This window comes from Sturnira hondurensis, unplaced genomic scaffold, assembly GCF_014824575.4.
Source record: "Sturnira hondurensis isolate 20B ecotype Veracruz unplaced genomic scaffold, ASM1482457v3 Scaffold0014584, whole genome shotgun sequence".
NCBI classification, from domain to species: Eukaryota; Metazoa; Chordata; class Mammalia; order Chiroptera; family Phyllostomidae; genus Sturnira; species Sturnira hondurensis.
Window position 1 is genome coordinate 406,293 of NW_028087215.1, and position 25,860 is coordinate 432,152.

The window sequence follows — 25,860 nt, forward strand, 5'->3', positions numbered from 1 at the left end:
ACATTATAACAATTGTAATTATAATGACAACTAAGAGAGAAATACAACAACCTAAAAATCTAAAATTATATTTAAATGCCTATCCAAACACTGAAATGATTACAAATAGATCAGAGATCCAAATGTAAAGAGAAAACAACATAAATGTTCTAAAAAATACAAATAATTTGGGGGAAATTTTTTAAACTATGTTGCAAAACCCAGAAAAAGAAATAAATTCCACTACATGAAATTTTTTTCTGAGACTCTACATGGAAAAATACTATAAATGAAGTCAAAGTATATCCTAGAGGAAAAGTATATCCAAGAGGAAAAACTGAAAAAAGATAGTTGAAATCTGCACTATAATATACAAAGAGCTCCTAGAAATTGGAGGGAAAAAGAAAAAGAATAACCATCTGATAGAAAAATACTAAAATGATATAAGCAGATACTATACAGGAAGGAAAAACTAATGGGCCTTTGCCATAAAGAAAGATGTTGATAACAATACAAATGCAAATCTAAACAACACCCCAGTGCCATCTCTCACCTACCTCATTGTAAAAACCTGAAGTTTGATAATATATTTTGAGGAATAAACTGTTGGGAAATAGGTCCTCTTATCCATTGCTAATTTGAATGAAAAATGGCAATACAATATCTTTAAAGGAGAATTTGGCAATATCCAAAAATATATATGCATTTGTCCTTTGAGCTGAAGAAAAATTCTGATTGGTACATACTAAACATATAGTGCCACTATTATTAAATGACTAAAGACCTAGGTGATTCATTGTGGCATTATTTATAGTAGTAGAAGATTGGAAATAATCCAAATGTCCATTAGTAGAAGGCTGGTTAATAAACTAGCATATCCACACGAAGAAATTCTACGAAGTTGTTTTTTTTTAATTTAGGAAAAACTTATGCTAATACTGAGTGATTATCAAGATTATTTTTTAAGTGAAGAAAGCAAAGTATTGAACAACATTTGTAATATGTGTGATAAAGATGGAATGGTATAATAGGAACATATTTATACTGGTATTTGCTTGATGTCACCTCTCTCACTCCTAATACTGGTCATTTGTCTTTTGTCTTTTTTCCTAAAAAACATTGATAAGTCTAGCTAGAGGTTTATCAATAGTATTAAACTCAAAGAGCAAGCATTCTGTTTCATTGATTTTTATCTATTACTTTTTCTATTTTCTCTTTTATTAGTTTCTACTTTTATCTTTATTATTTCCTTTCTATGGTTACTTTTTTTTTTAGTTTCTTAAGGTGGAAGCTGAGTTCATTGGTTTGAGATCCTCCTTGTTTTAGTGGCATCCCAAAAACGCTGATGTTTTCATTTTCATTCAGTTCAAGATATTTTTAAATGCTCTTTTTGCTCCTTTGATTCATGAGTTCTTTAGAAACGAGTGATTTACTTCATGAATATTTTGGGATAGTCAGAGACCTCACTATTATTTATTACAAATTTAATTCCATGCTATCAAGCAATTCTCTGGAATCTCACATAACTCTCTTTTGGGGAGACAAATTCTTTTTATGATAATTCACAATTGGGAGGGGTGAGCGGGGCAGGGGGCATTTTAGGAGAGTTCATTTCTAACGGCGGCTGCTCTGTGCTCCCTTTTCCCTACTGTTTGTCACCTCCATAGGGGTTTTTAGTTTACAAACATCAGGAACGAGAGACGTGACATCACCAGAGACATTAGATAGTAACAAGGGGATATCGTGAAAAATATCTTGCCAATAAATTTTATGACTTAGATGAAATGAACAAATGCCTTGAAAGACAGAAACTACCAAAGCTCACTCCAGAAAAAAACAGATAACGTAACCCTGTGGACACCAAGCAATCCGGGCCACTGCTTCTGCTTGATGTTTCACAGCAGCGGTGGGTGAAGGAAGGGACGGTCTCCTTTGCGAAGCAGTGTGCAGACAGGAGCACAGGTTCCATCCCATCTCCCTCCCACCTCTTCATCCCCTTTAAGGCCAGTTACCCTAGTCAGTCGCAGAAACACACAGACACACAGGCACCAGATCTTTCACCTTCTCATGGAGGAGAAATGTATTTTCTCTTTTTTAATGTTAATTTGTAGACCCACGCTTCCTCCTCTCCTCAGTGTGCCTTTTAGAAGATGAAACAGTGAAGGAAGTCTCAAGCAGATGATAATGAGTAGAAGTGTGAGGAGATGATGGAGTGAGCCCCATGCATATCTGAAGGCAGTTCTCCAAGAAAGAAGAATCACAAACCCAAAACTCTGAGCAGGAAATTAATTGGTAACTTGAAAAACAGCAAGGAGGCCACTAGCCTGAAAAAGTTGAAAGAGAAGAGGGCAGAAAGGGACTATCGTGGAGGAGTATTGGACAGACTTTACATTTTACTCTGAGTTAGATGGGAAGCCACAATAGGTTTTAAGTGAAAAAGTGGCATAATGTGTGTGTGTGTGTGTGTGTGTGTGTGTGTGTGATGTGCTAGGGCGTGAGGTCCAAGTCCTGGTGACCCTATGAATGACTGATTGATTCCACAAGGCCCTGAGCTCAACAGCTCTGCTCAACCCTGGTAGACCCATGCCTATGGCTGCCTTTGTGGAAGCACTCATTCTATCCTTGGTTCTCCTCTTTCCTGTTGCCTTCTGTTTCCCCAACATTATTGTCTTTTCCCAAGAACCATACCTTCGCATGATGTGCTCGATGTAAGACAGCTTCAATTTTGTCATTTTTGCCTCTAATGATGTTTCAAGTTTAATTGGTTTTAAGACCCAGTTGTCTATCTTTCTGGTGGTCCAGGGTATCCATAAAGCTCTCCTCCAACACCCTCTTTCAAATGAATCATTTTTTTATATCATCCCTCTTTACTGTCCAGCTTTCACAGCCATATATAGTAGTTGAGAAGGTGAGAGTGTGGGTGATCTTAGTCTTGTTAATGAAACACCTTTATTTTTGGTGGTATTTCCTAGTTATTTTATTGTTATGCCCCTGAATCTCAACCTTCTCATAAATTTTTGGCTGCAGGCATAATGTATTTAAATGTAAAGAATCACTTCAAATAGTATGTTGAGACCAGAGCTAGGGATGGGGCAAAGGTACATGAAAGGACACCAATTAAGAAGCTATTCAAATCATCCATGTGCGGTACGATTAGGGCTTATGTTATAGGTATTGAGAAAGTTAAATTCTGGATATACTTTGAAGATAGAGCCAACAGTCTTTGCTCATAGGGGTGATATGGAAGAGAAGAACCATATGATTCTAAGACTTGTGGCTTGAGAAACTAGAATTGACAAGTCAGAGGGAAACACAAGTTTGGGACAGGGCAGAATTCAGTTTGGAATGTGCTAAGTTTGAGTTATTTCTATATTATCAAAATGGAGATGTGAGGAAGGAAGCTGACATATGAGCCTGGAAATTAAGAAAGAAATCCAGGCTGGGGATATAAAGAGGTGTCATCCACATCTGGCTGGTGTTACTGAACCAATCTAGGTGAGGTCACATAGAGAGCAAGTTTAGATTCAGGGAAGGCTTCTCAAAGACACTCGATATTTAGAGGTTAAAGAGTTGCAGAAATTGCAGCAAAGAAGACCCAGGGGATGCAGCCATAAGATGGAAAAAATCCAAAAGCCAAGTAGAAAAATGTTGCAAGGGAAAGAGAGTGACCAACTGTGTCACATTCTACTGAAAGCAATAAGCAAAGTGAGGACAGAAATTGGATTTTTGAGGCATGGGACTCACTGGCAACCTTGACCAGAGGTTATCATGAAACTTTATTTCTCTGGCTAACTTGTTATTTCAAAGAAGTAAAAACCATTTAAAATCTCCAATTTCACATTGTATTGATGTCATTGGTCCTTGTGTTTCCAATCATTTTATTCTTTATATATTTCAATGAAACATCATTTGGCTCATAAATTTTTCTAACCATTTTATCTTCATTGAACTTTTCTCTTAACAGAAAACTTATTTTTCTTGTTTAATGCTTTCATATTGAATTCTATTTTATCTTCTTGTGACCTCTAAATTAATACCTTTTGGAATTAGAGCAAAATCAGATGAAGTCTAGAGATTTTGCAACAGACTGTAAGGTCCAGAGCAACTGAGTGAGAACTGAAAGCTTTCTGCATTGCTGTGGAGTAACTGTTTCCTCCTAGAGGAGAGGCCAGAGTAGAAATGCAATTTTTAGATATTTATTCAAAATGAATACAATGAACAGCCTCCCTACTGGTAGAATGACCTTTTTTCACGATTTTGTGACCTTGGCCCTCTGTGCTCTTTCCTCTACCTCTGCTCTCCATCTTCCATATCTCACAAATATCTTTCTGAAAGATCATTACTAATTAAATATCACTTTGGTCCCCTGTTACCTTTAAGATATGGTCCAAACCTTTTGGAATAAAGTCCATGAGAATCTGGCTCAGTCCCACATAGCTTCCATATCTGTGATCTTCTGCTCAACCTGCCCTGCAAACCACGGGCCATGTTTTGTCATAGGCTATTTCACTCTTTCAAGAATTGGACCGTCTCTCTTACTTGAATTCATAAATGCCCACTCTAAGATTCTTCTTAACTGACAATCTCTCAGTGTGAGATTTTCCCCAAAGGATGGTCTCAGCCATCCTTTGATTCAACAACTTGTCACATTTCTATAATAGCCATAATCTTCTTGCATTGCTATTAGCTGCTTCCTTCTCTGGTGAAGCAACAGGAGGACAACGGTTGCACCGAGAACAGCACCCGGTATCCAGTGAGTACTCAATAAATAAACATTTGTGGAATAAAGAATTCATTGATGAAAATTATATTCAATGAAAACAACCTCTAGTGCATTAACTATAGGTTTCCAAATGTCAGTGAATAGAGAACTGAACATGAATGAGGAAAAAAGAGGCTAAACTTGGAGTAGAGTCATTCTGGATGGATTCTATAAAAGCATAATTCCTTTTCTCTTCTCCAGCTTATCTATTAGCATGTGTAAGTGGTTATTTAATGGAAGATGTGTCCTAGCAGCACCACACCGTGCTTAACCTAGGAACAATTTTTTAGTTCACCAAGCACTCTAGACCTTAGTATTATAAATCCATCCTTGGCTGGATTTAATCTCTTACCATAACCAATACTTAATGCTTTTTTGACTGGAATCTGTTTTAGACAATGGTATACAAAACTATAGAAATTACCTTTAGATTTTCATAAATAAGCAAGTAGAAACAAGGAATATTTGAGGATATTTTATTTCTATGATAAAGAAATCTCACATAAAAGTCTTCATCATTTCACTAATTCGTAAAAAGTACTAAAATCATTTAGAATTTAAAAGTTCACACCAAACCCCAAAGACATATTTTATCTTCTCTTCACCCTGTAATATGAACAAAAATATATTAAGTACTACATAAATTAATTAAATAGGTTAAATAAATAAGTTGAGCACAGTTAAATACTAGATGCAGAAGGTAATGTGTTTATTATTTTTGTATCAGAGAAATATTAGATAAATAGGAAATTCTTCTCATGGCTTTCTTTGAAGCCTTTGAGTTAGGTGAGTCATTAATTTAACACTATTGTCATAATTTTGTTTCAGCATCTTTAAAATAAAAATTTATATTGAATTGCACTTATTTTTTAGAAAAGCATTTAATGGCAGTTCTTAGGATGCATTTCACTATAGATAAATATTTGGGAGAAACTCAACATTATTTAGCCTTGTCTGAAATTTTTTGTTACCTGCAGTAGTTTAAACTCCCAAAGCAGCCCGAGTTTTTGAAATTAGTTTTGGACCCTGCAAATTAAGAACAAATAAGACCCCTCAGATAAAGAACTGGATGACTGTGCCAGACAGACAATTAATTTCCCACTATCCAAAGGTGAATTCACATGTTTATAGGTTAACCCAGCTAAAAACCAAGATACACGTGTCTGATGCCAGTGAGCTGGGGCAGTGGAAGCCAGAGAGAGAAACAAACAGTAGATTTTGTTTGCTTATACCAATGTCTGAAGCACAGCCACATACTGATAGGTGCTTACACTCAGACACATTTAATTATATTATCTATGGGAAAACTAAACATTTATAACTATTACATATCTCTGTAATTTATATAAAATATTCAAACTTTTGTAATATGAAATTGGAGAAATGGCTGTTATAGAATATACTTTTAAAATATAGTGATGCTATATTTAAATACATTTAGTAATATAAACTAAAGGCTTACAAAATGTAGCCAATTACAAATTCAGCTAAAATTGCTAAGTAATTAAATTAAGATAGCTCCTAATTACTCTTCTCTTGATATTCAAAGGCATGTTTCCAAATGAGTTCAGATATATTTTCTATAAATATTCCTCTAGTATCCTATTTGCACAATTCATTTGCTAATAAATTCTTTTAATCCATCTAACTGAACTGACAAATTTTAGGTCAGAAACTATCTAAATTATCATCAATTAATTATATATTCACTTTATTGTTTTTTTCTAAGAGATAAATCAAAATTACTAATTTGATTAATATTTTTTCAATTTTACTTCTTTCTACTATTTGGTGAGAAAATTGTTTCTATTTCTAAATCAAATTTAAATCCCTCTGGCATTATTTTAAAGTTATAGATTAAGGGGGTGTCCTTTTCATTATTCATTGTAGAAAATTTTGTACCAAGTATTTTGAGTCTGAAAATGAGCTACACATACCTCTTCTGCAAAGCAGACTTCCTGTTCTTGACCTTGGCAGCACTTTTCCAGTAGACCAGAGAAATCTGCAATGACGGCTTCAAGTTGTTCCTCTGTTATTTGTGGCTTTTGCTTCACAAGGTTAATGAGAAACCTATTTAAAACAAAACACAAGGGAAGTCTGTTATGCAATGATACTTTTCTTAAGCCTTCCCAGTAGAGAATTTTCAGAGCCTTAGCAACCCTCATCATAAACCCTCTCTCCATCAACCCATAATCTTATGACTTAGCTTATACACCTTGTCTAATACTTCCATCAGAAAGGGCAGGTTAGAAACACGCCAAGTGTTCCCCTGGTCTGCACTTGTGCCCATTATAGAGGAAACACTGTTTCACAGTCCTACCACACTTATACCTGGTGACATGCAGTCTTTTCCTTACTTATTTAGAATATCCTTTCCAATTCTCTCTTCTAAATTGTCTTATCCATATTCAAAGGCTTTCCCAACACCTGCCATCCATAATGACGACACCCCTACTGAGCACTGGCAATACTAATTCTCTGATCTATTCATTTAGCAACACTTTCATGCTGAAATTAATGTCAGATAGAATAATAAGAAAGGCTTGCCAGAGGAGGCAATATTTTTACTGTACCTTGTAACATGTCCCAGATTTTAACAGAGAAAAAAAGGGAAAAACACATTTTCCAAAATGAAGGAAGACCATTCACAAAGCAAGAGAGGATTAAAATGCACAGGACACCATCAGTTTCATCACCTTGCATTACCATCGCCATTACAGAATGCCTCCCACAAATTGAAATGTGCATTTTATGTCTTAACACTCATACTTCATGGTTAAATCAAACATTATGGTTATTCTCTTCAAAAGGTAAACAATGTGAAAAACAATTCAGAAGTATTTTGGAATGAAAGTACCCAGAGGCACTGCAAAGGTATATTCCAATTTTCCAAAACAGACTTCTTATTTTTCTCGATCTCAAAATAACACTACCACAAAACTTACAATGGAGACTGTTTTTACAAACAAGAAATTGTCTGCCTTACTAAATTTTCCCAGGCCTACATCCCAGTGAGGCTGTGAAGGTACTGAGAGAAAACCATTTTGAAAGCCGCTTTAAGTGCTTTGGAATAATAATGTCCTCATGGGAGTGCAGTACAGAAATAGCAACTGCTATATGGTATAGTCACTCTTCTCCATGTTAGCAAATAACAATTTCTTACTGTTGCTTCATTGTTTGCAGGGCTACACCCTGAGCTTGGCACAGATCCTTGTGGAAGATGAACTTGTCGTCAGAGAATGGTGGGGGAACATATGTTTCATCCACCACCAAGCTGCTGAAGCACGGCCTCCTGTTGGCATACGAAGAAGTGCAGCACTGGCCGACAGCAGGGTTTATAGGAGTCTCTTCGTGCCTGATGCATAGTTGTCCAATAATAAGGTCAGCCTAGTTAGGAGAATGAGGGGAGGGGGAACAAGGGGATGGGGCATTAGCCATAAAATTGATTTTGGTTTCCAGAAATTTGTTACAATGATTTTTAATGTATGGTAATTTTTAATATTACAAGAAAAGTTGCTGTTTTGTAGCATCATGTGTTGCTACATTATAGACTCTTGCTTGCCCATTTGCTCAGGATGAACCTCAGCATTTGGTGACAGATGGCCCACAGGTGATGCTGAAGACAGTCCCTTCAGCTATTTGTGTCAGCTACTCAAGATACACTTTCAAAGGGCAAAAAAAAATCTCTGCCTTGACCTAGGAAATCAATACAGGGCTTCCATTTTCCATGTTTATCTGGTTGAGTTTTCTACTTTATTTTGGGGCTCCAGAGAATCACTTTTTGAAGGTAAGAATAGCACAAATGTAGTCATTCCTAATTGAAAAGAAATAGGGCATGTGCATGTACCTGTGTGTGTGTCTTTAGGTTTTCCCATGTAGAATCATCCTTTCTTCCACACTTTGAAGATATTTCTTAGTTACATTTCAAGTTATTCCTACTAATAACTTGTAATAAGAGCCAACACATTTTGTGTGCACACTGCGTGTTAGGTGAGCCTTAAGTGACTTGGGCACATTACCTTGGACAGCCATCTTATGTGCGTGGCACAATTTTTGTTTTCAAATGACAGATGAGAAAGTTCCAGCTCAGTGAGGTAGCTAGCTTCCCCAGTGACATAACTAACGCGTGTTGAAAGTGGGAAGGGGTCGCAGACGGGAGCCCTCCTGAACGCACTCCCGAGCCATCACAGCATCCTGCATCTCTGCCGCCTCCCAACAGGGTAGAATTCAATAAATGACAAAGACGATGCTTAATCACAGGAAATTCTCCTTTTCCTTCTAAGCTCTGGTGAGAAGTTTCAAGACCTGAAGACTAACTAGCAAATCATTCCCCACCATCAAAAAGAGGAAAAGGGAAACTTTTGTATACAATTTTGGTCACAGTTGTGACTTTAAGGAAAAAAATAATGGAAAAAAAAACATAATCATAGGGCACTAGTGACATGAGTCATTTCACTATCAAGAACATGGGACTTACCCTATTTTGTACCCTATATCCTACTGAAGAGAATAAATTGTTCCTAAGATCATAAGAATACCCTTGTATTTTTACTACAAAGAGTAAAAATATAGGTATGACTAATTTTAATCCATCAAAGATGAAGTTTATCTTTTCTTTTAAACATTACAATAAGTATTTAGTGGACAAGAAAAGAAAACCGTGACTTGACTGATGTGTCGGGCATTCTCCCCTCCCTTTACATCTAGTTTGCTCAGACACTGCAGAGCAAACTGTCCCCACTCCCACCAGCTGTCCCAGAAGGGCAGGGAGCCTGGCCACATCTGACTATTCAGAGCTGAATTTTCACACCCCCTCCAACTGTAACTGGCTGACTAACTGTAAGTCACCTCCACAGTGGCTTTTGCCATTTTCCCTCAGTGGGAACAACGAGGCCATTTCAAACAAGACAGGATGAGATGAGACACTCACCGCGCCCTCACCACAGGCCAACTGTTTCTCCTCACTGAGCTGGCAGCACGTGGCTGCTGCGATGGCCATTTTCCTGGTGTAGGCCAGCAGCTCGGGCGCACTCAGCTGAGGGGCCTTCTTTGTGTAAGCAACAAGAAACCTGCAAGGCATTTCCCACCACATCTTGCTGAGTCGTTCATGAGTTTTTGCACTCGCTTCTTCTCAAAGACCCTCTTTTGGTATCAGAAGACACAGACCCCTTTAATCACCCACGTGGTATTTGGACCAACTTTTGAGAGGCGATTACTCTACCACTCCTTATATTCCCCTTACACCAACATACCACAGTAGGAAGACAAATGCTGGGCAGAAGGCTGACTCCTATTCCCACTGTCAGAAGCTTCATTGATTTTTAACTTTGATCTTTTGGTGTTTTAACTAGGACAAACTATGGCAAAATGAATATCTTTCCTGCAAAAATTTGCACGATTCGGGGGAACTCAAAGCTGGTGACACAGATCACACTTCACAGGCCATTCTTGTTGCCTCCTGAACCAGGGGAATGGGAAGACTGCCTTCTCAGGGGAAATTGGGTGATCACTTTGCACCCACTGCCGATCTGAAAGGAGAGCTGAAATTAGAGTAGCTATGGTGACTAGTGTGGATGTATATTTCCCTCACGGGTTCCTAGTTTTAAATTACTAAAAATACTGCTTCATAAGACATACGCATTTTGTAAGTAATATTCTCCTAGCTTCTGGAAGAGACCACAGCTTCGCTTCGCCAGCGCTTGGCTCTCCTGGATATATTTCTCCAATTCTTCTTCCTGACAATGCAAGCATTATTACACACAGTTCTTTCTCTTCTTAGACGCATAACTTTGTATGTAAAATTTGCCCAGTAATACGTTATTCTATGATGATACCAATCTTAGAGACAGCCATTTTAGGAGAACTTTTTAAATATTAAAGATGGCAAAGTTTGAATTGTAAGAATGAAAACAAATGGACTCTGGAAAGATTAAGTTTAAAACTTTGTGAATCATCAAGCAATTTGATGACAGAATTCAAACTTTGGGGTAAGGATTACGGTTCTTTCTATACAAAAGTTTGCCTTTCTTAAACTGTTAAAAATGAGTATTGTTTTTAATCTCTGTTTCAAAGAAATTTTGAGAATCATTTTTATTTCTAAAGTAAGCCAATAGTTATTGACAATTACATTAATAACTACTTAATAGCTAGAGACTAGTAAACAAATACAACAAGCTAACTATTAGTTAATAACTAGATACTTTCAAGCAATAAGCTAACAGCATATTTTAATAGATGACATCAACCCAGTATTTCAGATTCTGCTTAAAAAGCTAGAGCAATTTACCCCTTTGTCCTGGCATTCGAGAGTGTTTTGAGACTGAGAACATTTCTCCAGTAACTCCTGATAGCCTTTAGCAACTCTTAGAATTACTGGGACAGCAAATTTAGTATGTCTTCTTGAATATTCATAAGTAAATCTGAAATAAGTGTGAAAAAATCATGTTATTAGAATTAAGAGAAAAAATCCTTCCTTTGTTATATAGTAAGCAGAAGTTAAAATCCAAATAAATAACCCTGGAAATCAAATATGATTTCAACTTTATACCTGACAAAACTATTAGTACAAACTAAAATCCCTCAAATTGTTTTTTTTAAGATTTTATTTATTTATCTTTAGAGAGGAAAGGAAGGAGAGAAGGAGAGAAACATCAATGTATGGTTGCCTCTCATGAGTCCCCTGCTGGGAACTGGCCCACAACCCAGGCACGTGCCCTGACTGGGACTCGAACCGCGATCGTGTGGTTCACAGGCCCACGCTCAATCCACTGAGCTACCCCAACCAGGGCCCCTCAAGTTGTTTTAAAATGGTGCATCTTGTCTTTTTCTGCATCCTTCATTTTGGCTTTATAATTCTGAGTTTTGCATTCATTTATTCAACAAATAATTTTCCAGTGCTGACTCTATGCAAGCATTCTTTAAGCAAATTTTTAATAATGTATGAGATAAAAATGCCTAACCTCTCCAAAACATACATTATAAACCTGGCCAGTGTGACTCGGTTGGTTGGAGCATCATCCCATAAACTGGAAGGTAGTGGGTTTCATTCCTGGTCTGGGCACATGCTTCGGTTGTGAGCTCAAACCCCCACTAGGGGCACTTGAGAGAGGCAACCTGTTGATGTTTTTCTCTCACACTGATGTTTCTCTCCCTCTCTCCCATTCCTTTCCCCTCTCTTTAAAATCAATAAGCACCTTTTCAGGGGAGGATTTTTTTTTAAAAACATACATGACAGGGAGGCAGAAATGAATAAATAAGAAGTAGGTGATCTAATTTTCAATAGTGCTAAATAAATGAAGACAAATAAAGTTAGAAGAGAAAGAAAGGGGTGACACCTCAGGTAGAGTGTGTGGTCAAGGAAATTCTTTCTGGGTGGCTCTTTTGGACCAGAAACCCAGGTGAAAGGAGCCACACTAGTATCTGGAGAAAGATCATTCTCAGCTGAGAAAATTTCTACTGCAAAGAGCCTTTCCAATTGAAGAACTGCTTCTACTACATAAAGAATAAGCTGTGCAGGGCTATGGATGTATACATTTAAAGATAATTCTTGAATTTACTAATTGTATTCCAAGGTTATAGAAAGAGGATGTTAGTTCTGCCAGCAATAAATTGTCAATATGGGTTCTTAAATCTTGACTTTGTTCTTATTTGCATACTTTTATTTAGCTGTGCGAACAATGTGTGGGTATCTAAATTCAATGTAACAATAAACTAATATCCTCAAGGAACATTCAAGAGAAAATTGGGTCATTATTTTCATTACTACATTACAAGCAGACTCTTAAATTTAGAAAGACCCTTGGAGATCATTAAGTATAATTTTGTAAGAGCTGCACAAATTCTTCCTCTAATAGTGTCCACAGACGTCCAGATACACACTACACAGTAAAGGTAAATGTATTGACTGACTGCTTCCTTTAAAGGCAAACGGAATGACAACATGTCATCTCAATTACATTACAACAAACTACTACACTGCAAATGTCTCTAAACACCTTTTTATTTTCTTACAAAAACAAAACATGAATTCAATACATAGCAAATAAACTTTCCCAATAAAAGCCCTTTTTAACCAGCACTGTCTATCAAGTTATATTGGGGGGAGGAATTTTTAAAACATGCACAGTGAAAAATCACATTCTTAATCATGAACCCTTATTATTACAAATATATTCACATCCTATGTGCAAGTTCAATAGTGATCTTCATATGAGTAACCCATACAGGGCTGACAATGCTTCAAATTCCAGAGAAATTCATGCAAAATAAAATGCAGCCCAAAACAAGCCAGTTCATAATAGATCTCATTCTTTATTCCCTAGTTATCTGTTGTGTATATATTAGTTTAGGACACTCTAGCACTATTCTCTCCGACGGTGCTCAAAAAACGTAGGCTTCTATCCCTATTTCAACCATCCAAAACTGTCAGCTACATAACCTTTACTTGTGTGAACATACATTTACAGTGTGTGCTTACCTCGCCATAAAGAGATCTTTTTCCTTTGAAGAAAATTGGTTGAAGTCTCTCTCCCCTAAAAACCTGTTTAGAGTTGGAGATAAGTCTTCAGGTGTGTCATCGTTTTCTGCATGAATCATGCACTGACCAAGTTCAAGCATGGGTAATTTGCAGCAGTCTGCTATTTTGCTTGACAGAATATCTTGTTGAGAACATACGTAGGACATAATTTTTTCCTGTAGGGGGAAAAATAAAACACAAAATTTTAAGGTTTATTATTAATGTAGGGCCTTAGGACCAGTTTTAGGACGGAAAGAAGGAAAAGGAGAAGGGAGGAAAAGAGAAAAGGGAAGGGTGAAACAGGAAGGAGAGAAGACATTCCACCTTGTCACCTATCTTGAGGCTTTCTCTAGTTTGCCTTTCCTCCTCTCTGCCTACCCCTGTGTGGTTAATTTCTTTGGATAGGTGTAGGCTAAAACCTACTCATTTCTTTTCATAGGAAGCTCTTAGAAACAAGAGAGAAATGTACTCCTCAAAAAAGTACAGGCACATTTATGTATATCTTTCTATTAACATTGAAATTTGCTACTAGATATTTGCTGGTGGTGCTGTAACATGGAGAGCAAACGGCTCCATCTTTAGACAATCTGCAGTGACTCACTATGACCTCCAGAGGGCAGTCCATAGATAATAAAGTGACAGCGCGCGTTAAGTGGCCAGAAAGTATTTACACAGTCCTGTGCCAGGACTGAACATTTGTGCATTCTCAGCAAGGACACTTAAAACTCATTATTCATTCATTAAAATCAATACTATGTGGAAATTGGTTTCCACTTTAAAAGAAAAAGTGGTTATGAGCTCCAAAAATTGAAAAATTAATTTTTAAATGATTATGCAAATTAATAAAATTATCAATTAAAACTAAAAAAAACTGACCTCAAGGAAAGACAAAAATAGTGTTTATCAGTGCCCCTAATATGCAGGTAAATACTTCTAAAAGGACAAATAAATGAAATGAGAAAATCTGTCTGTGCGGTAGCCTCCTCTCAGCTCATCTTCTCCAACTGCTGCACCACTATCTCTCCAGGGGCTCCGAGACCATCGCCCTCCGGCCTCCCCGCAGCCTTGGCTTCTCGCTGACTTCGAAGACTGTCTCAGCTAAATGCCCCTGAAACGAACACTATCTCACTTTCAACCTTCTGGAAGCCATGTCTAAGCCTCCTTGGAGAAGAAGGTGTATCGTGCAGACCAGAGATGTAGTAATTGGGGAAGAGACGGGCCTCTCGTACAGTATCTAGAAGCATAGGGTTGGTCAAAATAGACCAGCGCCACACTGCTTCAGTTGTGCTTCTGTCGTTTGGATGGTTCGGTTTTGGTTTTTAATCCTCCTATAACCCTTTATTTGCACCTCTCCTTGGGAAGGCTAGCTTTACCTTTTAGAATAGTTTTGTGTGTTATTTTTGCTGTGTCCTGTGTTAGTTTGTTGTACTCATAGGCTAACTACATGAATATACAATAAAGCGCCTCTCAGGTGCCAGGCATGGTGCTGGCAGCCAATGGCGAGAACAGTAAGTGAAAGACAGTCCCTCACCCCAAGGATGTCACCAGGCTTATCTCAGCTATTAGCCTATAAATGCCTTGGGTCAGCTTGTGCCTTAATAGTGAATGTACTTCACAGAGGTTACTGCATAGGAATTATTTACTGTACATTTATCTATCTACCAATAGATAAAAACAAGACACTAAAACTGAAGAGTCAGCCCCAGAATTCCGATGTGAAGGCCTTCTGAGAGGTTACCCTCTCCCTTAGAAGTGAGCATGACTGGGCGCTGGGGCCACAAGGGGAGAACATCCCTGAAGTGAAAGGCGGGGTCTGCAGAAGAGTTTTTTCGCTAGCATGAAGTCTGTAACTTCACTAAGTCAGCTTGTTGCCATAATCTATGACCAACTCAGGTCAAAAAGGGTTCTCCCATTTAGCATGAGAGCAAAAGAAAGAAGAAGGAGTGGAAACATCTCTTTTTTAGGAGGCGAGACTCTTCACCCCATCCTGCAGACACTCCAGCACGTCTCCTCTGCAACACTCCTCGTGGGTGTGAGCCGAATCCAGGACCAGTTTCTGGATTTCAGTGAAGTTAGCTTTGGGAAACTTTTGACTCACTTTGGTAATGGTTCTAGAAGGGGAAAAAGAGTTAGAAATTAATTGTAGTATCTATCAGAATGAAATGACATTACAGAGTAGTAACAGAGCTGCAGCCCCAAACACAAAGACCTGAAATGTTCTTGATGTTTAAATAGAAAGGAAAAGCGTTATGAGTCTTGTAGATTGCAGCCTGATCTCTCTAAGCAGTGGCTCTATAAATGATGACCCGGCCCCACAAATGGTTTGGAGGGGATTTATCTTTACCGAAAGCCCTTCCTGTGATTTGTGGTGAAAGCACTTTTTGCTATTCACCAGTGATGCTGAGCACTTAGACCTGAATAGTGAGTGGGATGAAAAAAATTGAAAAGGATAAACAATCAGGAAATGGAAAATTAAATGATAATCATTTTTTACTTGGGAGGGAAAAATACTTCTGAGAATACAGGAAGGGGTACATATGTGAAAGTAAATGAAATGGGTCAAGAAAGTGGGGCAGACTAAGCATTCAGATGTGTGGTGACGCCAAGACACGCAGTGTGGCCCAGAAAGGAAGTAAGGAAACAATTCTCGTTCCTTCCACGCAGCTCACCAAATTGAGGAGACGTCTGTGTGGAACTCCTACCCCCTGAAGCAGCTTGTGTTGCTTTACTGATGAAGATGGATTTTCTTCACAACACTTAACTTAAACCACTTACAGATATCAGATAATAAAGTCATTATAATAATATCTAATTTATATTTACTACTAAGATGAATTTAAATAAACCAGTTCATGAATCAATCTTTAAGTTTCTAATAGACCGAGAAGGTAAAACATAAGTCTGGCCTCTTCCAAGAAAAAAATTCAGTCCGCCTGGACCTAACTCCATGACTAAAAACTGTAACCTAGGCCTCCACTGTGTCCCTTGACACACAAATAAAGGGAGAAGTAAAATGGGAATGCACATAACTAATGCTCTTCGGCTGGCAGCTCAGATGTTTGGCTGTACTAGAAATATTTCATCCTAAATTTTGAAGAGTATTTTGACCATTATATAATTTAAAATTTTGTAGTAGTTGCATTCAAAAGTAAAATAAAACAGGTTAAATTAACTTTAATAATATATTTTAACAGCACATATCAAATATATAATTTAAAAATATTATTTTAACACAAAAACAGACTGATAGTTGCAGGATGGGAGTGGGTTGGGGGGTGGGGTAAAAAAGGTGGAGGGGTTAAGAAGTTCAAATTGGTAGGTACAGAATAGTCATGGGGATGTGAAGTGCGGCCTAGGGATTATGGTCGATAGTATGGTAATAACTATGTATTGTGCCAGGTGGGTATGTGAAATATCTGGGGAACACTTTGGAGAGTATGCAATTGAGTAACCACTATGCTGTACACCTAAAACTAATACAAGGTAATATTGAGTGCAAACTATAATTGAAAAACAAAATTTAAAATACATACATAATTTTAATATGCAATCAACATAAAATCTATTACAAATCTATTAATATGTAATCAACATATTAATTTGTATTAACATATGTAATCAACATAGTAATTAAAATGTATCCATCTAAAATCTATTAATGCACATTAATCCATTAATTCTCTTAAATATTAATTAATACTAATTAATTAATGCAATTAATTAATCTGTTGCATTCTCTTCTTCATAATAAGTCTTTGAAATCCGGTGTATATTTTATACTGAGAGCATAGTTCCCTGTTTGTACCAGTGGCCTTTCAAATGCTCAGACGCTACATGTGGCTGTCATATCAAATAGCACACCTAAACCGCTGGTACTCTGATTTTAATATGTGACTTCAATGTCTCATTGTCAGGATATAAACAATTTGAGATCACTGACACAGTAGAAAAATAGGTATAATGAAAATAAGTCATGAGAAGGACCTAGAAAAATTTGCTTCTGATGTCCAGCATTGTGGTCTTGGGTAAAGTACTTTAATCTCTCTGGCCTTCAGGTTATTCACACATAAAAGTGAAGAAATTGGACTAGATGATTTAACTGGGTTTATATTATATTCTTCTTTATTGTAACAATATAGATAGGATATGAAATAGAGGTAGGATGTATAGATAGACAGACAGATAGATAGATAGATATAGACAGATGGTAGATTGATAGAAAAAAAGCAATCAAGAAAAATGAGAGAAGGCAATTATAGTAAGTGTAAGAGTAAATTTGGTCCATTGGAAAATTCCAAACTTACCTTTGAGCTTTTTAGCAGCTGGCACAAGAAAACAAACTTCAATTAACTGCATTGCTTTCACCAGCTAGGAGAATACATCCTAGTTCTTCAAACATGACCATTTTTTCATCTCAACACTAGATTCTATATTATTGACTTAAGTAAACATTTTCATAGGAAGGAACAATTGACATAATGGACTTCACAGCAGACTGGGAAGCTGAATTAATATTAAATACTTCTTATGCCAAAAATATTAAATGACACATCAGTGAAGACTAATCTATTTTGAAGAGAATCCAGGAAAACATAGGTTCATAGTATGAGGTATGACGTGATTGCAGGCCAGGAACTTACAACAGTATAAATGTCAGAAGTCCTCTCTAAGTATTGTTTTCACCCAGGTTAATAAATGTGAAACAGCAGAGTGATCTGTTAGCTTCCTTGCAATCCTAAGGTTTCCTGATTCTTAATCACATTAGCTCTCCCCAAAGGAAACTTTGTTTGCTATACCAGTGACCAAGATAAAGTGGACTTAGATTGCAAAATGGTGGTTCTGCAGACCTCACCTTCTCCCCTAGATAGAACTTGAACTTACATGGCTCTGAAGGTTCGGGGTCCAAAATTTCTCATTATTGCACATACATGCTGATTTAACAAGCTGCTTTCTCGTAATTCCTTTGAAATTGATGCTGCCTGCAACCCAAACAAACGAGGCATGAAGAAAGCACATATTTTCTTTTATAGGCTCTGATAACTCTAGAAACAACAGATTTGGGTAAAATATGAAAATCTATAAAGGTTTTACTAAAAATTATGGATGCAATACATTTTTGTAGAACTGTATTCATTTATTCATTCTTTTATGTTGGTTTATATGCATCTATGCCAGACAGATTTTTAAAAATACCTTATAATTTTTATATTTGAGATAATAAACAACTATAAGACATATTGAAGACTGATAACTTATTAAATGTCTGCTCAGTCACAAAAAAAGATTGTATAACAGCCTGACATTCTGGGAATAGTAATAATTCTTCAAAAATTTTTGTCGTAGGGGTTCTGGTGGCAAGTAATTAATTGTGGATATTATTCTAGCTCTCTGAACCTAAAGCCATTCACTTCTCTAAACCTAAGTTCTCTTGATCATTAAATGACAATAATATCATTGAGCTTTGAATAAGATTAGTGTGAACTGTGCAGGGTCACTTATATGTAGATTTTGTCAATAAACACCTATGTTATTTTTGATCTGTGGTTAGGAGTTTGCAGATATGGAGGGCTGATTATATTCATTGATCTATGCCATTTAACATAAGGAACCTGAGCATTCATATATTTTGGTATCCTGGGGGCGGGGGGCGGTCCTGGAGCCCATCTTCCATGGATACCAAGGTTGTTAAATTTTGGAGGGAGTCAAAATTATACACAGATTTTGAAGTTATAGGAGTTGATATTGCTCAAGAGTCAACTATACATACACCTCAAATTTGTTTAAAGGATTAAAAGAATAGCGAATAAAGTATTCAAATATTAATTTAAAAAAGATAAAAATAAAAAAAATAAAAATACTTATTGAACAAAAAAAGAAATAGTGAGTACAAAGCATTTATCATAGTTTTTCCCTTCACTGTTTCCTCTTTTCTTCTGTTCCTCCTGTTCTCCCACTCCGTCTTCTTTGACTTCCTTCTTTCACCTCCTTCTCTCCTCTTTCATTTATCACCTCTATACTTATTTTTCTTTATTCCCTCTAGACTCATTTCCTTAATAATAAAATAATTTTGGCTGAATGAATAAGTGAATTAAAAAAGCAAATCCAGGTTGTTCAGCCCAAGAGTTTCAGAATACTGAAATATGCTCTATTCTGGAAATGATATTCCACACACAAAGCATATTTCCATTTTTAACTTGGTTCGGTTTTAATGAGCCATAGACAGATGAAAGTCCTGCTTCAGATATCCACACAAATATGATACCTTCGTTTGGAAGCATTCAACTGCATTTTCAGCTTTGCAACAGTGGGGAATTATTTGGTCATAGTGGGCAGCCAAAGAAAGAAGTATAGGTGCATACAGGAAGGGATGCCTCCTTGCTATCTCATAGATGTATCTGTGAAATGAAATAGAACTGATAAGGTTTACAAGCACATAAAATAAGACTGCTACTGCTTGGAACTGGACTCTGGGATGGGTTTAAAGAATCACAAAGCCATTGTATTTTTCCCATATGCTATGAAAAATTTTTCCTAAAAATCCCCAGGGGAAAGAAATCTGACAACTGATACCGTGCTCTAATTCCAAAGCAAAATAGGCAGGGATGCTGCCTATGGTTCTTCTTAAAGTGCCCTTTTAATAAGCCTACTCAGACATGTTTCCAGGGTCAGCAACCTCAGACCACCACTAAGTGAAACAGAATGGTAGATTTATCTTTTTCCCTCATCAGCACTGAATGGAATAATCCATCTTGGCAGTCTCCAGAGCAGAGACAGTCTAAGGGCAGGTTCCCACATCTTCTAGTTTACACAGCAACATAGGAGCCACAGGAGACTGAGAGTTCAATACAGACACTCTTAATAGAGAACGTGGGTCCAAACCCAGCTTGGGGACGTACTGGCCGTGTGCCCCCACCCACTCGTCCTAACCTCCTAAACTTCAATCTCCTCATCTGCAAAATGGAAAGAGAAAGAAGAATAAAGAGGAAGAGGACAAGGAGACCTCAGATCACTGTGAGCCTTCATCTGACCATATGCTCCAAGCACTTACGTTCTTGGAACATCCTAAGTGCACACACAACATTAGGCCTGTTTGTGTACCTTAAACATCCCTGGATCACTAACACTTTTTTGTTTCCAGGAAATTTGTTCAACACACAAGAAAATATTCGGCTCCATAGGGAGTCATTTTGCGGGGTACTAATACATCCTTGGGCAAACTCAAATTGAGAGATGTGAAGGGAAATTAAGGTGTATCGCAAGAGGCTACAGGAGCCCTGGCAGGCCCGGTGTGGTCTCTACCGCACCTCTCTGGCAGGTTGTTGAAACGAAGGTACACTTCGAGTTGCTCGCCGAATTTCCTAACTCAGGACTTCAGGAGATCAAATGCCAAACATTATTTCTACTTCTCCATGTTTGAGGTACATCTGTAATTTGCAGAAATACTAGATTCTGCTTGGTACTGCTCCCTGTCTGGGGTTTTAATCTCACTTCTAACTAACTTGGATCCTTACCGGTTCATGAACGTCTCCCTGTTTTCTTCATATTCTTTGCAACTGGTGACAGGTTCTGGAAGTTGGAAAGGAGGGATGGAGGTTGGGGAGGCCTTTTTGTGCGCTAGGAAACATTTATGTCTTTCCTCTTCAACTTGGCTGCAGCAGTGTGCAAGTCCGTGCTTTTCAGAAATGTCCTTCTCATGGCAAATTTCCTCCAGAAAGGCAGAGAGCTATCGGAAAGATTTGTTTTTAATGAAAGACAACTAACTTTACTTTTAAAAAACCTGTAAAACACACTAAAACTTTTCTGATATTCAACATCAGGACTTTAGAGTAAGAAAATAATTCCCCATACAAAGTCCAACATATTTGGTTTTAACCAGATGAAATAGCTTTTCTCAGTGCCTTTTGGGAAATGGAATTTTTGTTTCCAATCTTAAGTAGTATACATGATTACTAAACACAATTTTTATTTTAAAAAGAAAGAAGGCCATGCAGTATTTTGTTTCCTTCTCCCAAGAAATATGAAGTACTTTATTTATTTTATTTTTTATTACCAAAAATCTGGCCCGGGAACAAGTGTATTCTCTCCTTTTTATTCTAAGTCCATTTTCAGGCAGAGGTACTCATTCCACATGGGACTTTTATGACGAGACATTGATCTAAAATTGGATATTATTTTTAGATAAAAGTAAAAATAACTAAATAAAAAATAACATCAAATATTTTTGTGGATCATGATCACAGATTTAGCTAAAATGTTTGAAAAGGTACCTTTTAAGTATTTGAAACCTTCCTTTATTGCCTAAATTTTACCAAAGTCATGATGACACCAATATTCTGCAGAATGACTGTGAGGAATGCTGTGTTCCATTCATCTCAGGAAAATTTTAATTTAGCTTTAATCACTGCTAATCTTTAGAGAATCGTGGATATCTTGAGTAAGACTTCCAGTTCCTAATCTACATAAAAACCATGACTTTAAGTTTATAAGAAATAAATCACCAATCTAAAATTACCTGAACTTCTCCTCTGAGGTAAAGTTGCAAATATGGAATATGTATAGTTTAATGTATACACATCTTTAGAAGATTGTTAGGATATGCCAAAAAATAGAAATGCAAAACAGGGATTTTTATTCAATCATCAAATTCATGGTTGGAAAATACTTCAAAAGGGCATCTCGCCTACAATACTCCAGACACATTATCTTTCGTCCACTTCATCAACCCATCACACCAAAGGATTCCCTCGGCAGTTTGTTCCATAATCGGATAACTCTAATTATTATACAGTTCATTTCTATACTGAGCTAAAGCAACAACAACTATTATTTATTGACCTTCTACATTAAAATATCCTTACGCTAGAAAAAGTACTTATTGTTCATCTGAAATTCAAATTTAAATGAGCTTCAGGTTTTGTTTTTGATTGTTTGCTAAATCCGGCAAGCCTATGTGTTACGCACTTCACCTCCACTGTAGTGTGAGCTTAGTGCGATGAAGCCTCCAAGGTGTTATTTCTGGAGCACGTGGCCTCGTTTCAATATAACGGGTCTGGAATCCGTTAGGCGAGTTACTTCACTTCTCTGTGACTCGCCTTCCTCCACTGAAAGGTTAGCATCTATTATTTGGATTATCATAAAGATTTAATAAGTTTGTATGTGTACACAAAGCTGATATTCTGCCAAAAAGCCCCGGCCAGGGTCTCTTGGCTCACTAGGTATCTGTTCTGATTTTTCAGTGCTATCTATGCTGTATGCAGTAAACTATGGTGATCATCAAACTATATGTAACACTCTAGAACAATGCTTGTCACTGTGTGCTTAATAAAAATTAATTTCTAGTACTATTATCATATCATTTTCCATGACAACCCTGAAGTGGAAGCTATGATTATTCCTTATTTCATAAATAAGGAAACTAAAGCTCAAAGAAGTTAAGAAATACACCTGTGGTCACCCAGACACTCTTATTTCAGAACCGTAGCCCTTAGTCATCATGCTTATATTGTTTCTTTGTAATGGGCACTCATTGTTTTCTCTTCTACCCTCGTTAGCAATTCAGAATTAATCTAATGCCTCTTTCAGACAACATTAAACATTTAAATTTAGTTCTCATGTTATCCATGAATTTTCTCTTCTGCCTCTTAAATTTTCATCAGATATCACATTATTATCATTATTATCATGATGAGGATGAGGATGACGCTCTCACCTGGTTCTCCAGACACCCCGAAGTCTGCTTATTGCCAGAGGGTTTCTCCATTATAGTCATGAACACATCTCTTGCCATTTTATTTACTTCCTGATAAGTGGCTTCTTGAACAAACTGGGCAAAAAATACGGTAGCTCTGAAATAAAAATACAATGAATGCTTAAGGAGCAGCATATAAAGCTTGTTTTTCTCAAGTTTAGGTTTTCTTTGTGTGTTTTTTTTGTTACGTTGTGACCTGTTTAGGAGGTGATCTTTACTAAAAATTCATGAGAAATTAAGTTCCAGATATCCAAGAAAAATATCGGTGTTCTTCTTGTCCCCTTTACCCATAAATCTACATATATCTGTTAAAAATCAAAGTAAGTGAATATCCCATAAGAGTGGTTCCCCCTTTTCGCAATGCAACCATAATTGAGGGTATCTGTGTTCTTTATAGATATTCTTTTAAATTTAAGCAAAGAATTAGTCATCAGACCTCTGCTTGTCATTACTTAGCCTAATCAAGGTTTGATCCAAGACTGCAGTGCTCATAGATTGACCCAAAGCATTGCTTCAGCAAGTTTCCCTGTACAAACAGTAGGAGCAATACACACCTTTAAATTCATTATTAGAAGTGTGGAATGGAAACATAATATTCAAAAGAACAGCCCTGGCTGGTGTGGCTCAGTGGATGGAGCACAGGACTGTGAACCAAGAGGTCTCCGGTTCAATTCCCAGTCAGGGCACATGCCTGGGTTGCGAGCCAGGTCCCCGAATGGAGGTGCTCAAGAGGCAACCACACACTGATGTTTCTCTCCCTCTCTCCCTCCCTTCCCCTCTATAAAAATAAATAAAATCTTTTTTAAAAAGAACAATACACCCTCTATAAATAACATAAAATTGAATATTTTACCTCTTCTTTTTTGTTGCAAGTATTTACATAGTATTCAGGATAGAGAATACTGCAATGCCATCTTATTGATATGGAGAAGAATTTCTGAATTATTTTTGGTTGTCACTGATCAGATACTAAACTTCAGCTTCTAACACCTGATTTGGTTTGTTTCATGGAGTTGCAAGGAATCTAGAGGTTAACATCTAAGGCACAGGCAAACAGCTCAACCTCTTCAATATCAGCTCGATATTGAATACAAATAACTTTTCTGGACATTGCCCAGTTTGCTTTTATACTTTATAAATTCATAGGGTTACCCAGTTTCATTTAATTACTTAACTAAAATCACCATCGCTCTGCATGTCTAAAATGAATTTATACAAACCCAACTTACAGGTCAACTAAATTCACCTCCGCAGAGCATTGGGAGGAGTCCAACACAGAGTCTGGAAAGCAAAATGAACTTCATGAGGAACAATGGTTTCATTTACAACTTGGAAAGTAATCATTGGAAAGTTATCACATGTAAATGTATTTAAGTTAGAAGTATGCAATGTTAGAAATGAGAAGATATTAAGGATCATCTATCTAAACACCTTAATTTTGTACTTGAGAAAACTAAGAACTAAAGCTGAGAATAATTTACAGTACAGAGCTCTAAAATCCAGATTTTATGTTTTCAGATGGTTTGTTTCTCTCCTGTACTTTGATGCTCCAATGGGCTTGGAAATCAAATGGGTAAAAGTACTGATTCTAGTCATCCTTTTGAACATGTGTATACCACAGTTTCTTCCCATTTGTATCCCAGCTCCACTGTTTCTTCTTCAGTCAAATAATGACCCATTTTTTTCTAAAGTAAAGAATAAAGATGTTACTTATATTACTTATTTCACCCTTCCGAGGGGGTGTTTGTGTGTAACAGAACCAAGATTACAGTCTAATATACATAATATACACATATATGTCATATATGTGAGATATATATGCATATATCATATATATCTATTAAATAAATTCTATACAAAAAATAATTCAACATGAAGAATACAAACCAGTCATAATGTTAACCACTTCCATGATTTTGTAAACATCTTGTAAAGTTAAAAGTTTATCATGTGTTGAAAAATATTCACTAATTGAATATTTTTCCCTGTGTGGGAGAGTTAATTGTGATAAATAAATCAAGACAAAGGAATAAATGTAAATTTAAGAATTTTGATATAGAGAGAAGACAAAAAATAAAATGCGAAAGTCTTACCTATTCCATATGCATTGTCATGCATTGTCCTGGATTCAGTGGTATTTAGTAGGAAAATTAGAAAAATTGATACCGCCCACTTCATGATTATTAGTTATTTTGCTGTTGTTGGCAAAGGTCCGGAAAGAATACTGAAAATCGTGCTGAAATTCTTTTATACCCTTCTCAAGCAATGTTTGTTAACCAGTAATCTTTTACTGGTATATCTGTTACTTTATTTCCTTAGGTTGAAATGGACAACTTGCCAATAATTAACAACAGAGGGATTATTTGTATTTAATGTTCAAGGACACAGGCCTCTTTGGGGTGGAAAAAGAAAAAAACTTGCAAATTGTAACAAATGTGACACGTTGCAAGCATAACAAATATTCCCCTCAAATTACAGAGTATTCAAAGACATGATTTTCCCTAAACTGTACAATAATTACTTCTGTTCAAATAAAAAAGTTAATGAGGCTCTAAAGAAAAGAGAGCAGTTTGTATGAAATTTAACTGAATACATGAATTCATTTAAAAGTATCAACCATGTGCTCACCACGCACCACGCTGTGGACACATTGACCAACTCAGGCTTTTGCTGAAGAAGCCATTGCTTGATTATTACGTTGTTGTTTAGCTCAAAAATCCATTTCACTGGATTTGTAGGTCCATAAGTTCCTTTTTTAAGTATTTAGTATGCTGGGTATGGCTTAACATAGAAAAGTTAGAGCGCAAACCCTGGTGAACCAAGTCCTATAATAGTTTTATTTGTTACAAAATACTT

General features: G+C 36.7%; 1 protein-coding gene across 1 annotated transcript; it reads right to left on the minus strand.

Moving 5' to 3' along the window:
• Positions 1-5,244: 5,244 nt before the first annotated feature.
• Positions 5,245-25,266, minus strand: LOC118999092 (alpha-fetoprotein). Its single transcript, XM_037063431.1, has 15 exons — positions 25,098-25,266; positions 24,234-24,285; positions 22,966-23,101; positions 20,768-20,979; positions 19,519-19,651; positions 18,138-18,235; positions 15,238-15,367; positions 13,218-13,432; positions 11,028-11,160; positions 10,379-10,476; positions 9,672-9,810; positions 7,905-8,128; positions 6,679-6,811; positions 5,713-5,767; positions 5,245-5,347 (listed from the first exon to the last, which is right to left on the minus strand). The coding sequence occupies exons 1-14, from the start codon at positions 25,180-25,182 to the stop codon at positions 5,723-5,725; spliced, it is 1,833 nt and encodes a 610-aa protein (XP_036919326.1). The 5' UTR covers positions 25,183-25,266; the 3' UTR covers positions 5,245-5,347; positions 5,713-5,722.
• Positions 25,267-25,860: the final 594 nt, after the last annotated feature.

Coding starts and splice junctions, on each gene's coding strand:
- LOC118999092 (XM_037063431.1), bottom strand. CDS start 25,182: ATGAAGTGGGCGGTATCAATTTTTCTAATTTTCCTACTAAATACCACT. Junction 19,652..20,767: donor AGGGAGACGTTCATGAACCG/GTAAGGATCCAA, acceptor TTCATTTCACAG/ATACATCTATGAGATAGCAA. Junction 9,811..10,378: donor GAATATTACTTACAAAATGC/GTATGTCTTATG, acceptor AATGCCTTGCAG/GTTTCTTGTTGCTTACACAA.